Source organism: Centropristis striata, chromosome 20 (genome assembly GCF_030273125.1).
Source record: "Centropristis striata isolate RG_2023a ecotype Rhode Island chromosome 20, C.striata_1.0, whole genome shotgun sequence".
Classification (NCBI taxonomy): domain Eukaryota; kingdom Metazoa; phylum Chordata; class Actinopteri; order Perciformes; family Serranidae; genus Centropristis; species Centropristis striata.
Genome location: NC_081536.1, coordinates 22,561,055 through 22,577,320, shown reverse-complemented (window position 1 = coordinate 22,577,320; position 16,266 = coordinate 22,561,055). Strand labels below are relative to the sequence as shown.

The 16,266-nt window shown below is 41.3% G+C and overlaps 1 protein-coding gene across 2 annotated transcripts in view; it reads left to right on the top strand.

Moving 5' to 3' along the window:
• The window catches only part of ehbp1 (EH domain binding protein 1), a 152,217-nt gene that overhangs the window by 15,091 nt on the left and 120,860 nt on the right, over positions 1-16,266 (top strand). For both annotated transcript variants that reach the window (XM_059358968.1, XM_059358967.1), the window contains exons 3-5: positions 1,482-1,539; positions 1,638-1,733; positions 5,663-5,716. In XM_059358968.1, coding sequence (XP_059214951.1) covers positions 1,482-1,539; positions 1,638-1,733; positions 5,663-5,716 — 208 coding nt within the window. The remainder of the gene's footprint in view (positions 1-1,481; positions 1,540-1,637; positions 1,734-5,662; positions 5,717-16,266) is intronic.

Below are 16,266 nucleotides of genomic sequence, written 5' to 3'. Positions count from 1 at the left end.
ATTGGGCTAACACTTACCCAGAGGTTCCGTATTAAAATATAAAGATTAAATGTTTTAAATAAGTAGTACTTTTAATATAGAAATGTAACATTTTAGCAACTCACACAAACACACTTTTACAATATCACAAGGAGTGACAGGCAGGCAGGTCCAGACTTGCCAACTTGCTCACTAGCTAGTTCCACTGGCTCTGTTTTAGATGAGTTCTTGGGCTGACTATAAGGCATTTGGCTGTATATCAGACTGTATATAGATAATTAAAGGGATAATCAACTAAGTTTTTTCCTACATAGTTACTATCACTAACTAAGATGTTATGAAATGGTCTTAAGAGTCTGCACCATGCATTTAAAGATGTTCCTGGTTAAGCGGCATACCAGCCTGCTGAGCCCTGTCAATCAGCCAGAGTGACAAGTGAATTTTAAATCCTTATTTACAAACCAGTTTAACGTCTTTTTTCCAGGGATGTGACACTTCACATTTGATTGTGATATAAAATACAATTTGAAAATTGAATATAAATAATGATGTACAAGTTAAAAAATAGAAACAAATCATCCAAATGTCATGAGAACTATTGCCTATTTGTTATTTTCACATCAAGGTGAAGTAGCTTGTCAGTTTATTTACAATTAAATAATTGTGCTTTTAAATGTGTCTGTTAATATTAACAGTTGTCTACCAGAGATATTTTAAGTTATTTACTTACTTGATCATGATGGATGTGCAGATATAGCAGCAGAGTGGACCATGACTGCTGCACTGAACATGCTTAGGCTATGCACTATGCAAAACTCTCTTGTATTCTCACGTCTAATATATGACACAGATGTACACCTTGAGTGTCAATTATCACCCTACTGCAGATATTCTGTTTAAACAACCTGCAGTTGTTTTTGTTTAAATATACTATGAAAGTGATGTAAAGATTGTGTTTTGTGTCACCTTTCCCTACACTTTATAACTATGTTGTCTGACTCATTTTCTGTTTCATGTTCTGCAATTTTATTTAATTAATTTGTGACAGTCATAGTACACTGTCTCTCCTGTCGGTAGGCAGTAAAGTGTGAATGACCTGGACTGGGTTAGGTTGTTGTAACTCTCTTGGTGTCCTTCCATTTTTCCCGCTGTCACACTAACCGTGTGCGTGCGTGCGTGCGTGCGTGCGTGCGTGCGTGCGTGCGTGCGTGCGTGCGCCCTGTTGTGTATGCTGCAGTCCACGGAGACAAGGCCAGGGTTTAGCTGTGTCTCATGATTTATTCATACAATGAGTAGCTATGCAGGTGTGTGTATGTGTTGTTGTTGGCTTGTGTGTGTCTGTACAGCAATAGGCTAATCGGGCATTAAGATACAAGCTGATCAATTGGACTGACAGCCTCAACATGTTGATGTATAGGAAGATGGAGACAGAGACATGGGTGGAATAATTAATTAATACCTTTGCCATTTTCACTCATCAGTCTTTTCTCTTTTCCTCACAGGCAACCAGACAAATTGGTGGTGGTGTGGACACGCCGAAGTCGGCGGAAATCTTCCAAGGTTTGTATTAAATGAGTGGCATTGTCAAAATAAAGGAACAATAAAACAATGAACATTTCTCACATGCAAATTTGTTCTTTTGCCCCACTGTATTGCAGTCCCACAGCTGGCAGCCTGGCATCAAAAACCCCTACAGAGGAGTGGTGGTGTGGCCTGTACCAGAGAACATTGAGATCACTGTCACTCTGTTTAAGGTAGGCTACAGCTGTTTAATTAGCACTGAGACAAGCATTTCTATGTACTGTAGGACTTTGGTTGTTTATTGAGCGTGTCTTCATGGCAGGGATTGCCCACTCTTACCGTTCCTCAGATTTAGAAAAATTGGCACTAGTTGTTGACTTTTTGTGTTAGGAGGCTATGTGTTAATAAAAACTGAGTTTTTAAATGTTTTTATTTACAGACTTAAAAGTATCAGCTTAAATATAAAATATACAGCACTCGTTGGGGCGGTTGGCAGCCGAGTGCGAATCGGTTGGGATGAGAGTTAGCACCTCCAAGTCTGAGGCCATGGTTCTCTGCCGGAAAATGGTGGACGGCCCCCTCTGGGTGGGGAGAGAGGTACTGCCTCAAGCGAAGGAGTTCAAGTATCTCGGGGTCTTGTTCATGAGTGAGGGTAGAACAGAGCGAGAGATGGACAGGCGGTTTGGCGCGGCGTCGGCAGTGATGCGGGCGTTATACCGGACCATCGTGGTGAAGAAGGAGCTGAGCCGGAAGGCAAAGCTCTCGATTTACCGGTCCATCTATGTTCCAACCCTCACCTATGGTCATGAACTTTGGGTAGTGACCCAAAAAGCAAGATCGCGAATACAAGCGGCTGAAATGAGTTTCCTCCGTAGGGTGGCTGGGCTCAGCCTTAGAGATAGGGTGAGGAGCTCAGACATCTGGAGGGAGCTTCGCGTCGAAAGGAGTCAGCTGAGGTGGTTTGGGCATCTGGTAAGGATGCCTCCCGGGCGCCTCCCGTTAGAGGTGTTCCGGGCACGTCCAACTGGTAGGACGGGGAAGACCCAGAACACGGTGGAGGGATTACATCTCTCTCCTGGCCTGGGAACGCCTCGGGGTCCCCCAGGAGGAGCTGGACGTTCTGGCTGGGGAGAGGGACGTCTGGAATGCCCTGCTTAGCCTGCTGCCGCCGCGACCCGGCCCCGGATAAGCGGAGGAAAATGGATGGACGGATGGATGGATATATAGTTTTAATTGGGGTTGTTACTTGGTGAAACCCAAAAGCAGCACAATGTGTATAAGATCAATAATATTAAGTGTCAAGATTAGAAATTCTTTCTAAATGGAGTCTGCAGAGACCATTGATGTTTATATGTTTGGATCTATGCGTAAAAGGAATTTGGACGCTTTTTTTTATAACCAAAAGATCCTTTATAGTAATACAGGTCTGTGTGTAAATGACACAGTTGTACAGACTGTCAGTGTGCTGGCTTACTTAAACATGCTGGGCCTCTGTGCTGACAGGCTGACTCAGAGCTTAGTGTCTTGTTACCTATCTCAGTATCTCAACTAGACCTCCTGCCACAAATAACTACATACCTGTCTCTGCTTTGTGTAGCTTCTTACTTTTTGGTCAGTGATGTTTACATTACCAATTAATTACACAACAACAATGTAGTGAAAGTACACATGATAAAAAAGGTTGAACTGTCATGTGCACTGGTTCCATTTTCTAGCCTCATGCTTGTCTAGCACTGCTGTGCAGTGTCTTTCTATTCTGGGCCCACTTCCTGTCCCAGAGGAAGTAATAAAGCTGTTTTTGTAATGAGCCACAAAGCAATGCCACTGAAGGCACAGTTCACCCACATCTGTTTGATAAAGCCACAAATCAAATCACATTTCCTCTGCTATCTTCAAGCTTTCAGTCTTTTTTTTTGTCTACTCCAGCTGATCCAGTGAATAATTTTGCTGGTCATTTTTAAAGGGACACTGATTTAAAGGGACTGGCAGTTTAACAAATAAACATCCCGTTCATTCATCACAAAGAGACCTACTCAGCTTGTTTAAAATAGCTGTATAATGTCTTCCTGTGTCTCTGATGACATAAGTAGGGTTATACTACATTTTATGAGGGAAAGCCTGCATAAAAAATGAAATTGAAATGACATGTTTTGAGTCTCCAAACTTTATGGCTGTACAATATCTATTGCTCAAGTGTCCCTTTTATTATAAAAAAAAATACAACTTGAAGCCAGTCTAAATCTGTTAAAGTCTAACAACTCAGAATATAGATATTTCTGCAGTGTGTCGACTGAAGGTTAAAGCATACGCTCTTAGTGATTTAGAAATGCTCTCAAAGCTCTGTCTTGCCTGAAGCTCTGCAGTGAAAACAGCTGAGCTCAGCAGTATTGCAGTTTGAACCTCTGGGAGATGTACATCAACCAGCCTGAGCTGAACTTTGTAGATGGCAAGAAAATACTGAAATTAATATGTAACTTAACTGGGCAGCGCTCTGACTGCTCGTTCTTGAGGCAGAATCAATCATAACGGAGAAAGCAGGGTGGGCACTCAGTGCCAGCCAATCCTCACTGAAGCACTTTGCTTGTGAAGTTTTACACATCTGCATTTTCCAAACGTATAAAAGCTTAATATAACATTAATATTAAAACATGTAAATGAAAATTATATGTTTGTATGTAGATAAAAGGATGTATACTGTCTGCATCTTACATTTACAGGCAACAGTAAAATACTGCACCATAAACTGAGAGAAATCTGAGCTGGCTGATAATGTCAGGCTCTGCTGGCTTTTAGAAGCAGTTTATGTATCAGTAAAAATAATAATAGAAGGATGAGGCAGCTGTATGACTTGCTCTCTGTGTTTGTGTCCATGTGGGTGTTGTGTTTGGCTGGGTTGCCAGACTGCAGGAATATTGATTTCCTGGGGTGTGTCACAGGCACACTCAGACAGAAAGGCTGTCAGTGCATGTGTTTGTGTAGGTGTAGTAGTGGGGCTGCAACAAACGATTATACTTAATATTGATTTTATTGATGAATCATTTTGTCTCTGAAAGGCAGACATTTACAACAACAGTATGAGCAACAGCAAATGTCTATCTCATATTGCCAGAGATCAAATTGATGTAAAAATAGCTTGTTTTAATTGTGACCCCAAAAGTATTTATGTAAGCAATGATTTAATGTTTTTAATTGTTTCATTATTGCTATTTGCATATCTGTGTTACTGCTCTGGCTTAAGCGTGCATTGTTTGTGTGAAGTAGTGTGTGTGCAAATGAAGGGGGTTGATTGCTTTACATTTGCATGTCTTTGTGTGTCAAGCAGTGATTTGTTGTTGTGTGTATGTATGTGCTTCCGTAACCACTCCTGAAGGGCAGTGAAGGTCGTCTGTGCAAGCGCAGTAAGACAGGGCTGCCTGCTGTCTTGCTGCCTCCATTACTGTCTCCTCTCATCATCTCACAGCTGAACAGGCAGGAAGTGAGACAAGGCAGAGACAGAAGTACAGTATATCAACAGAGAGATGAGCTGGTGCAGACAGACAGAAACATCTGTAGTTTTTATACTTTTGTGGTCTCATTTCATGGTTCATGGATGTTTAATCTTCTAGTGTTTTGAAGTTTTCTTGCTCATAAACGGAAATCTACTTTATGATTAAAATCCAGAGCTAAAACACAGATACACACACAAAATGAATTTCAGATCAGCCCAGCATATACAGAAATACACTCTGTTGCCAGAAAGTTGCAGCTTGGTACAACTAGTATACTGACTGCTGAATATACACAGACAGTCCACAGTTGTCACGACCAGGCAAAAGTAATTAGCTCATTATCATGTAATTAAAAGTTACCTCATTAATTCAAAACATTCAACACATGCATTACAAAAAGAATGAGGGCAGACAAACCAGGTCAGTGGGTGAATAAAGTGAGTATAGAGAGCACTGGCAGAGCAGATGAGCTGTCAATCATGAACTGAGTTTTCTGTGTCACAGCTTTTTGGCACAGTTATGACCCAAATTAAAATCTTCAGCTTTTTGAAATTATAAAGCATTTTTGAAGCATAGTTTTAATGCTGTATCATATGATCTTTATGTGGTTGCAGTCTGCTCGAATTCACTGGATATTGTGTATTTTAGCATTGCTCTTTTTATTGCTCTTGCAGGACCCCCATGCAGAGGAGTTTGAAGACAAAGAGTGGACGTTTGTCATTGAAAATGTAAGTAAAAATGAGTACTGTGTCATTGGGTGCCTTACTCAGAGGCACCTGGACAGTTATTATTGATGACTGTCTTGTTTTACTTGGCACCAAACACATAATTCCGCATTCTCAGCAATTTTCTTGGTAAATCCTCTTTGCATTACATATGCAACTGTTGCCACCATGTGGTCAGACTGTGCTATTACATGCTTCTCTCTTCATTGTGGATGGTAGCACTCACATTACAAGTTCTGGCATGCATCATGTTGGCAAACATGCGCAACCACAATGATTGTTTAGCTCAGGCGTGTGTGGAATGTGTGTGCATGTGTGTTTATGGTAGTAACCGCCTGCATTTCTCTTGTTGTGAAGAGAAAGTTGTGGAGTTGTGGAGTGTCATTTATAGGCCACATCCTGAGGCAGTCTTTAGGTGTGCTTGTGCAATATTGAGTTGTAAATCAACTACCAACGACTGTTGGGAGTATGTATGTTATGTATCCATTTATTTAATATTATATTTATTTCTTAAACTGCAATTTTTTATAATGCAGCAGTCAGTTTCTTACCCTTTTGTGTTATATCGGTTTCATGACTGTTTAAGGTCATGGAAGCAAAGGAAAGTATGACTGGTTGTTTGTAAGGAATAGACTGGGAAGGAGAAGAAGAAGAAGAGAGAAAAATCAATTATGTAATTTCAAAAGTTGGGAGAGATAGATTGAGGGAAGAGGTAGGGGAATATTTGGAAATAATGAGAGGAAAGGAGAGACCATTTCCACATGTACCTTTTGGCCAGGAAACTGGAAACTTGGTGTTAACAAGTGATTTGCTGTGTAACATCCGTTGGAGGCTGTTCTGTAACATGGTGTGCATAAACAAAGTGGAAATGTTGGACAAATGAGGCCTTTGTACCTACATTTTGGCCTTACATAGCCTTTAGTAGAAATGTGTAGTTAGTCAGAAATGTATGACTAGTACTTTCTGTGTTAGTGCCGTGATGTGGTGTCTCCGAAACTCTTAAACAAATATCAATTAGAATCAGAGTGACTTCAGAGGAAAATGTAATAGCACATCTTAGTGTCATTCAACTAATTGTGAAAGAAATGATGATTTATTTTGCTCTGTGAGATCAGAGGTCAAGATTAGCAAAAAAGCTGTGCTTTCCATCTGATAGTGACTCACTTCAGCAGGGTGGGTCCTTGCTGACACTGGTGCTCATCCTGGATTGTTCCATAAAGTGAGTTCACCAAATAAACCAGTCTTTCGGATAATCTTACTCATTTCAGCTGATCCAGTTCCATAAAGCAAATTCCACCACTAGTTTCCCAGCACAATTTTTGTCATAATAAGGAGTTTCAACGATGCTGAATTTACTTTATGGAACTGTATAAACGGAAAATGAGTCATTCTAACAAAAATAAGTCTGGCTTGTTTGAGAAACTCCTTTATATAACCATAGCCTTGCTGGTTATACACTGACACTAATACAGGGACAGTGTGACCTTTAAGTGCAGTTCCTGAGGCATTCAAGTGTCTCTATCTGGTGCTCACATTTGTTTGCGTTGGCGAAGGTTTTGAAGAAGCTAGTTTAAAAGATCACAAATGAAGTCTTCAGCATGTTTGTCACATGTTTTGCAAGTTTCATGTTCCTGAGAAAGGCAAGCCTTGACCTGTGTTGCCAAACTTGCTGAAATAGACAAAGTCAATAATATCATTCCAAAAATAGTTGATACCTTCTCTGACTTTGTTTTTGCTGAGATGGAAACCTTGTTTTTTAGGGGTTTGGTTTTAAAGTTCTAGCTGTGGTACAATATTTTGTAATATATTTACTGTGTTTTAAGAAAATGTTAGCTGTTGGGTCAAAGAGAGATAGAAGTTTAGCAAGAATTTATCTTCAAAACTCTTCTCATGAGCAAATAAATCTTTATAGAATAGTCAAAGCAGCTGATGCCAATGTCTGAATACTCTGATGTGTAAACTTTTTGACTCCTGAGAGAGGGGGACATCACTAGTGATCAACAAGGATAGACCTCTGACCTCCTTTTTTTTAAGAATGTAGGTAGAAAAGAGGAAAGCTGGCTGAGTGCTTTGCCACTGTCACTTTCTGTACACGTCAAGCTCAAAGGAACGACAGCAGGAACTGCTTTACCTTTCTCTCTTTGATAGAAAGCTGAGAAGACAAGCAGGTCAGCCGGTGTTCTCTGGCCAGAGCGTGGGAGAAAACAGAAAGAGAGCAAGAAAGGGAAAGAAAAAGACAAGTTTGTGGGTTTCCCTGTGTCTCTGCATACCTGACTAATGACAGAAAGATCAAAGCCACAGCAGCGCCCTGACAGCAGGAATGGAGAGCACAGATGAGGGGAGGAAGGAGGGAGGAGGGGGAGAATGCAACCTTATAGTCTCAGAAACTGTAGAGGGAGGGCAATGATGAAATGATGGCACACAAAAAAAAGACTAATGGTGGGATTTTAGTTTGAAGGTATGTTATGCATTGATCGGTTTTTGTATCATTAACATTTTGAAAGGATGTCTACTATTTGCGGAAGAAACTCTTCTCATCATACAATATGTTAATGAACCAGGGACCACCAGATGACCAGTGCTCACTTGATGCAAATTATACATACCTATAAAAACAACAAATCTCTTGAGACATTTTTTTCCTGTTTCCTATTTGAAACTGATTGGTGCTCGGCTGTTACCTGCAGTTGTTGAATCACAGAGTACTATTACCATAAATCCTAATGTGAGACAGAAAGAGAACTACATATGAAAATTGGTTTAAGGGTTAAGAAGGTTAGTAGAACTGTAAAGTTCTTTTCTTTGCATAGATGATACATACTTGTCCGGACTTGTTGTGAAGCTTCTTAACTAAACTGTATATGTTTCGGGCATGAACCAAACTTACGGAAGGTCTCAGTCAAGTCTAGTGCTGGTGATTCCTGGTTTCTCACCATTAACAGAGCAGATGAGCAAATAATAAGCAGTTATATAAATTGACCACAAGAGGGCAGTCTATGCTTAGGTCTCTGAAAAGCCCTCTTCAAATACTCACTGATAAATCTGTTGGATCACCTTTAGTGTTAGTGTGGGTCAGTAGGAGAGGAATGTTTGTGTTGCATGTGTGACAAAAGCAATAACTGTGACCATATATTAGATCTTTTTGTATGTCTGATCATATTTTCTTCGGAGTTTGCTTGTGTGTGCATGAGTGTATAGACAGCTCAGATCCCCCTGCTCACACACCAACACACCACCCCCACCTTTCAGGTATCTCAGCTAATATAAAGTCAGGAGGGATGAATGAATGCGGTACTGAGTGCTGCTCTGAGCAGGAGGAACAGAAGAAGAGGAGAGGTGAGTTCTCCTGACCCCTCATCAGACGGCGGAGGAGAAAGGGGAAGAATACGCCATTGTGCCCGAGCGCCGGGGATGATGAAATTCAAGATCCCCGCGCTGTGGCTTCGTCTTAATCTGGGGGCCCAACCTCGCACGAGGCTAATCCCTCCCCGTCGAATTACTGGCCCTGGTTTGATTGTATTTTGTCATTGAAAATGGCAGTGTCAAACACTACCTTTTCTCTCCTCTATTTGTTCGTCTGCCAAGGCGAATCGCATAATCAAAAGATGGAGAGGGAGAAAGCGAAGAAGAGAAAGCGATGGAGAGAGAGGTGGCAGGCTGTAAATGGCTACACAGTAGTATCTCTAAATTGCATGCTACCCTTGCCTTTCACCTTTTTTCAAATAGGCGCGTATTATCAAAAAGGTGGGCAAATTGAGAGTCAAAAGATTGGACAGCTATATTTGAAGGCATTGTGCTGACAGGCTCTTTTGTGTGTGTATGTGCATTGAGGGTTAATGTGTGTATGTATGTCTGTGTGTATTCTCTCTGCGTTTGCATATCAACCAAAGCTGGAGATGGTAGACCAACTTCCCTCATCTTCAAAGCTTTGTGGGGGGATTTAAATAACACACACACACACACACACACATACACACACAAGAATGTTGTATTTAAAGCAAGAAGCTATCATGTCTGAATACATTGAATATACAGTGATACACACTCCAAAGCCCACTCTCCCTCCTCCCCCACCCCCATCTTTCTCCCTCCAAGTCACACTTCACCTTTTTTCACTCACATTACATCAATGTCACTCAGAAAAGAAGGAATTTCCAAATCTATGGCTGCTCTGCCAAATCACCTTTTACACTGTTTGACAGCCTGTCCGCTGCATGTTTCCACATTTAAAATATCGGTTCTGAAATAGCCACTTTAAGGACCTATGGCTTTTAATGCTGAATTAGTTTTTTTGCTTCATAAAGGGGAGACGATGTGTCACACATACAAAAATGGTAAATAACCTGGTGAATACTAACCTTTTCTTGGTTTTAATTACATATAATGTTTTGACATCCAAAGGAAGGAATGGCACGAAAACTGTCCATTTTAATACAGCGTGTACAGAAAGGACTGCACCATTACCCTAATATTAGTCTCAATCAAGATTTTGGCTTCCCACCATTGGATGAAATGATTGACTGTGATACTGACATTGAAAATATATGTTCCACTCATAGAAAACTGTGCTGCATAATAAATCATGTGCTTCCTAAACAAACCGCCAGCCACCAGGGGGTGATCAAGATGATTTTGCGTCTTAACTTTATGTTGCAGCTTCATTTCAGAGTAGAGGAGTAATATACAACAGAGAGCAGACAGACAAAGTGGAACTCAGTAGTACTCAGTATTTCAGATGTAGAGGAAGTGATATTAAACAAGAATTGTATGCATAGAAACATGCCTTGGCCACAAAGCAACACAACTAACTTGATCAACTACCCGAAAAATCCCACCTTAACAGCAGCATGATTATTATAAGAAGGTACTAACCTTACCTCATTGGATCCCTGCCCGTGTCTAGTGGACATTTATAGAATAGATTTTTCTTTGTCGTTTTATTGCAATATCTCGAAAACTAACCACAGAGATGTGTAATGACAATATATGCGTCATTTGGACCACCCTTAAGTTCTGATCCTTGCAAATGGGTGCATTTCAGCTGGAGTGAACCTAAGAGGCACTGTTTGTTAGCATTTAGTATGAAGTATACAAAAATATTCACTATGTGGTTATGTCTTATGGAGTAATTATATAGTGAATTAGCAGAAAAACATGCTATATTGTTATCAAGACATTTTGTCCAAAGTTATCCCAGGGTCAACTTTTAGTCCAGGGCCAAGGATATGCAGTGTGAAAAGCCCTCAACGTTTGACTTACTTGACTATGTATAATATATTTAGAGATTTATTTTATTACGCCTTCTGGAAATGTTTCTGTCACCCTTTTGGTCAAGTCGTTCTTCTTCTTCCTTTTCTATCTCTTTTCCTCTCTGTCTCTTTCTCCCTTTCAGTCCTCTCTCTGAGGAGATGTCCTGTCTATTGTGGACCACATCCAACTCCATTAAGGCCATTTCCACGCCACATTCCTCCCACTCATGCACACTCATACAGTCACACACTGTCACATAGTCATCTCACCGCACACACAGTGAAAAACCACAGCACACAGACACACACACACACACACACACACACACAGAGGCCGACCTACTGCCATCACCTTTACACACACACACACACACACACACACACACACATACACACACACTCTCTGTATTGTACCCATAGCCATGGTGTGTATATTGCTCCCCACCCCTCCCCTCTCACTGCCTGGAACACATTACGTAGGCCAGTGGCTTGTGAGCACTGACTGGGCCTCGGGGAAGAAAAACACAATTATTTCAGCCCTTGGCTATTCACGCAAAGGTGACAAAAGCTGGTATGAAGTATGAAATCCCAAAAGTTTCTCCCGTGCCGAGGCCGACAAATTGGGATTAATTTGCGCTCGTGTTCACGCATGTGTCTCCAAAGTTTTCACCTTTGCTCGTTTCCCATTTCTTAAATAGTTTGGAGAACTCAAAAGGCCTAATTTATTGTGTTAGAAAGAAGAGCGCGTGTCTCCGCTCATGTTATTCATTTGTGCTCACAGTGTTAATTTTGAACAAAATATGCTTTATAGTTAAAAGCTGGAAGGATGTAAATTAGTGTGATTGTGTGTGTGTCACTGGAGAAAGGCGGGGGGGGGGGGGGGGGGGTTCTTAGTATGGGATGACACATTCACACACGCTTTCCAAATTAATTTAATCTAATTAATCGCCCTGAGGAGAGGCAACAGATGCTAGTGATTACCCCCCCATGCCTGGACCCCTCCCTACGCAACACATACACACAACCACAAATGCACAGCAAGCTCGCACTAGAAGAGCAATCACACACACACACACACACACACACACATACACACACACATAACTATTACAACTCTAAATGCTGCCATTTCCTGCCACTACTCAGCTAAAATGTATTATTTTTGTTCATTGAAGCACATACAGTATTATGGGCTGAATAAGAAAATGACACACACACAATGTGGAGCAAATTACTCCACTGAATTAAGCTCCCAGCAAAAAATAAAACAATGTAAAAGGTGTGTGTGTGTGGGTGTGTATGTTGGTGTGTATGTTGGCGTCTGGTGAGAAACTGCCTGTCTGGAAAACTATGTATTTGAGTGTGTCTTCAGTCTTTTATGCGTTAGGGTGCTCTCTGTGTGTGTTAGTGGGTTGTAGGTGGCTGTGGAGGCCGGGTGGTCCCTCCTGTCGCCCTAATAGGCTTATTGGCCCCCTTAATCCACACCACACCACCCCATCACATGGCTGGTCTGCTGACTAACTGCTACTACCACCATGAGGTGTGTGTGTGTGTCTCTAACTACATCTCTGTGCAGGTGTCCTGTTTGTGTGTGACAGTGACTGTGTATTTCTTTATTTGGTGTGTGGGTACAAACCCAGTGGATTAGTCCATAATACCGCTTCTTAACGTGAGAATCTGCCTAATTTTTCTCTGTTTTCTATCATTGTTAATTAAATATTTTTGGGATTTTAACTGGTGGCCAGACAAACCAGGAAAACAAAATTGAATCACTTGGAACTTGTGTTAGGACATTTTAATTATTTTCATACATTTTATAGATTAAGAGATAAATTGACTACATGAAAAATAAAAGGACAGTATATATTGATATTTCCCTTTTACCAGATGTACCTTTTTAATATATTAAATCATGTGTTTCTTTTAGCACATACATGCATGTACACACATGCACAAGCACACCCTGCTCTGTTCAGCTTTTGGCACACTATCGACTGGCACACACCATATCTTCTGTGAGTGTGTTTGTGTGTGTGTGTTTTTGCTTACATGCATACATGCATGTGTTTGTTAATTAACTGATTATACTGTTGCCCCTGATGATGTGAGGCTCTGCTTCTGTGCTTGCATCATCTTTTTCATACCGTCTCTCTATTTGTGTGTTTGTAGCTTTGTGTTTAGTCTCTCCTCATCTTGTTTTGTCTGCTTAACTGTTTTATCTTTACCCTGTTTATTGACGTCTCTCGTCCTTGTTCTTCTATGCCCCCCGCATGCTGTGTGTGAATGTGTGTGAAAGGCACATGTCTGCAGTGTGTAGGTGCCACGTGCATACAGTCTGTGTATGTCTTTACATTTGCATGTGTGACTTTGTGTTTGTGTGTTGTGTGAGTGAGTGTGTCTTGTCCCACTGGTCCAGGTTGTGACCTCGGCTTTCATCTCCTTAGTCTGAGGCTCCTGCAGCCCGCTGCGCCCCGCTCCCAGCCAACAACGCAGCAGATGTCACCAGACACTACAGCAAACACACACAGTCATATGAACACTGTCTTACACACAGTGTCTCTTTCATACACACATAGGCACAAACACATGCTCACGCTTTGTGTACACATACAGTATATAACCTCACACACAGACACACTCAGACACAGACACATTTTTAGCACATACGCACACATGCAGAGTTTAAACCAGCCCAAACAGGTTTTGTTTTGCCTCATACAGTGTGACGTTTGACCCCAAAATAAACATCAAAACACAAGAATCACTTGGGAAACATCCGAATTCCCACCTGTGTGGTCCTCACATGACAGACCTAACAGCCTAAGTTGGTGTGTGTGTTATGACTCGAGATGTTGATGTTACAAACTGCAGATTATACCATGTGTTCAATATTTTGGCAAAACTTAAATGGATAATGATGGGGGGGCTACTGTAACAAGCCAAAACAAGGTGAGATATTGTGATTGGTTGGCCAAAAAAGGGGAATGTATCAGGAGTAGATGGCAAGACCTACCTGCTGGCAGTCCATTACTAACAAGATTTGTTGTGTCTGTTGTGCACTGCAAGCTAATACTAATATACTCTCCGTGCATCCAGATTTGTTTGTGTAATGCCATCCTTGCCAGTAAAGGAATTTGTGAGTTACAGTCTAATCAGACAGGACTTGAATGTAGCAAAAATCATGTATTGAACTAATTACGTGTTTTAATGAAGTTTGTGCCAACACAATTTTAAGGTTTTGGTAGGTTTATGACACACACCAAATAATCTCAATATCCGTAGTTTGATTAATCTGGCAGCCTTTATAACATGCTATCCCCCACTCTTTCCTGAAGTATACTTTGTCAACAGTCAGAAGTCTTAAATGACAAACATTTATGCAAAAAGTCAGGGACTAGATATTAATGGTAAGGAAGCTCATTTTTGTTATAGTGTGATGATGGCTCTGGTCCCAGAGACTAAGCATGTCCGGTAGGGGGTTGCCAACTCACTGTGTACAGGCTTGAGCCAGTCTAGGAAACAGGCTGTACCTCCTCCTTTTGTTACTGCCTCCTGTCCCTGAGCTGACCTAGAAGACACACACTGTCTCACACACCCAAGCACTCATAAACACACACATACACACAATCGCCTACAAACACACATACTGGCAAGGATCAGCAGAGGTGTCTACTGTATCAGGTTTTTTGGGAGGGTTGGTGTAAAATGAGCCTTGAGCCAACAGTGAAGTGAGGAATTACTAAGAGGAGGAGAGGGAGACAAAGTGGTGAGGAAGGAGGTAGGGTGATATGCTATTTGTTCAAGGTGTGCTGTTTGTTTTTTAAAGCGATATCACTCATTACCTTATGTGCATCCAACACATCTAGTCCCTCAAGTTGAAGAACATTAATATAAATATAAAATATATATATAAGTCATCAAAATAATTTATATGTCAAAAATAAGGCAAAAAATAATTTTTGAGACCTAGAGTCCTGATATCTCATCAGAGGCGCTTAGTTGTACATTTTGGCTGCCACACCCCTCTGTTATCAGTCATCTGAGGTCGTCCTCTATCACTTTTTGGCTTCACACCCTGTCCTTCTCGGTCAGCTCTAATCAGACTCTTCCGCATCCGTCTTCATCCTCATCTCACCTTGTTTTGGTGTCATGTCTTACATGGCGATGATGGGTGGTCAGGTAGTTCTCGCAAAGCGGACAATGACAGTGGAACAGTTATTATCTCCATCTCTCGGTTATTTATTTTTCCTCTGTACGACTTAAGATGGCTGCTCGCGATGGAGACAGGCCTGTGTGGCCCGCAAAACACTGCCCTCTGCAAATCCCCCTGTTTATCCACAAGCTTGACCCGCTGGGTCTGCGTGGGCGGGTCGTTGGCTCAGTAGATATGTGCGGTGTGTGTGTGTGTGGGTGGTGATGAATGAATATGTGTGGAGAGGTTTGTGATGAACTTAGGTTAAACTTGTTTGTAGGGTGACTCGTTTGACATTATCTCGTCAAGATCCGCTCACAGTGACTACGTGCGACTATGTGTTTGTGTATGAGCATTTTAGGGAGTGAACACACACACACACACACACACACACACACACACACACACACACACACACACACACGGTTACTGGCAAACTGAGGCGACTGTTCTGCTAAGTGGCAATGAATAGGGTCTTGTGATGTGCTCTGATGCCAGCGCTAAGCCAGCCACTGACAGTTAGACTGATCCCCAAACATGTCTCTGTCTCTGTTTGGGATATAAATCTGTACTTGGAGTACCGCACCCAGAGAGGAAGGGGTCAGGAATTTGAGGTGTCTTGTAGTAAAGGTGTAAACCCATGGGTGTTGATGAGATGTGATGAGCGGCACGTGTCCACTGTGACAAAGGTGCTCATATCTGGTGTGCCACTTCTCAAAATATGGCTAGAAATGCTCCTTTAAGCAAAGGTGAAACAGTAGAGAAAAATTATTACAGATAAACACAAAATAACAATGTATGCATTTTATTAAGCTCCTTAATGCTCTTTTGTTATGAGTCATTTATAAATCTGTTAATTAAAGGTTGCTCCTTTTTATCCATTTCTAAGGCCTACTTCACACTAATGTGGATATTTTTGAAAAAAGGATTTTCCCCGTTTCTCAAAAAAGCAAAAATAAAAATCCCATCCACACAAGCATTGTTTGAAAAAAAAAAATCTCCATCTAAATGAATATGCAAAAGAACAATTAAAGCGCCGTCAACAGCATGCCAAACCCATAGGCCATAGGCCCCTATAACCCTAAAGCCATGTTGGCCAGTCATGTAAAGAA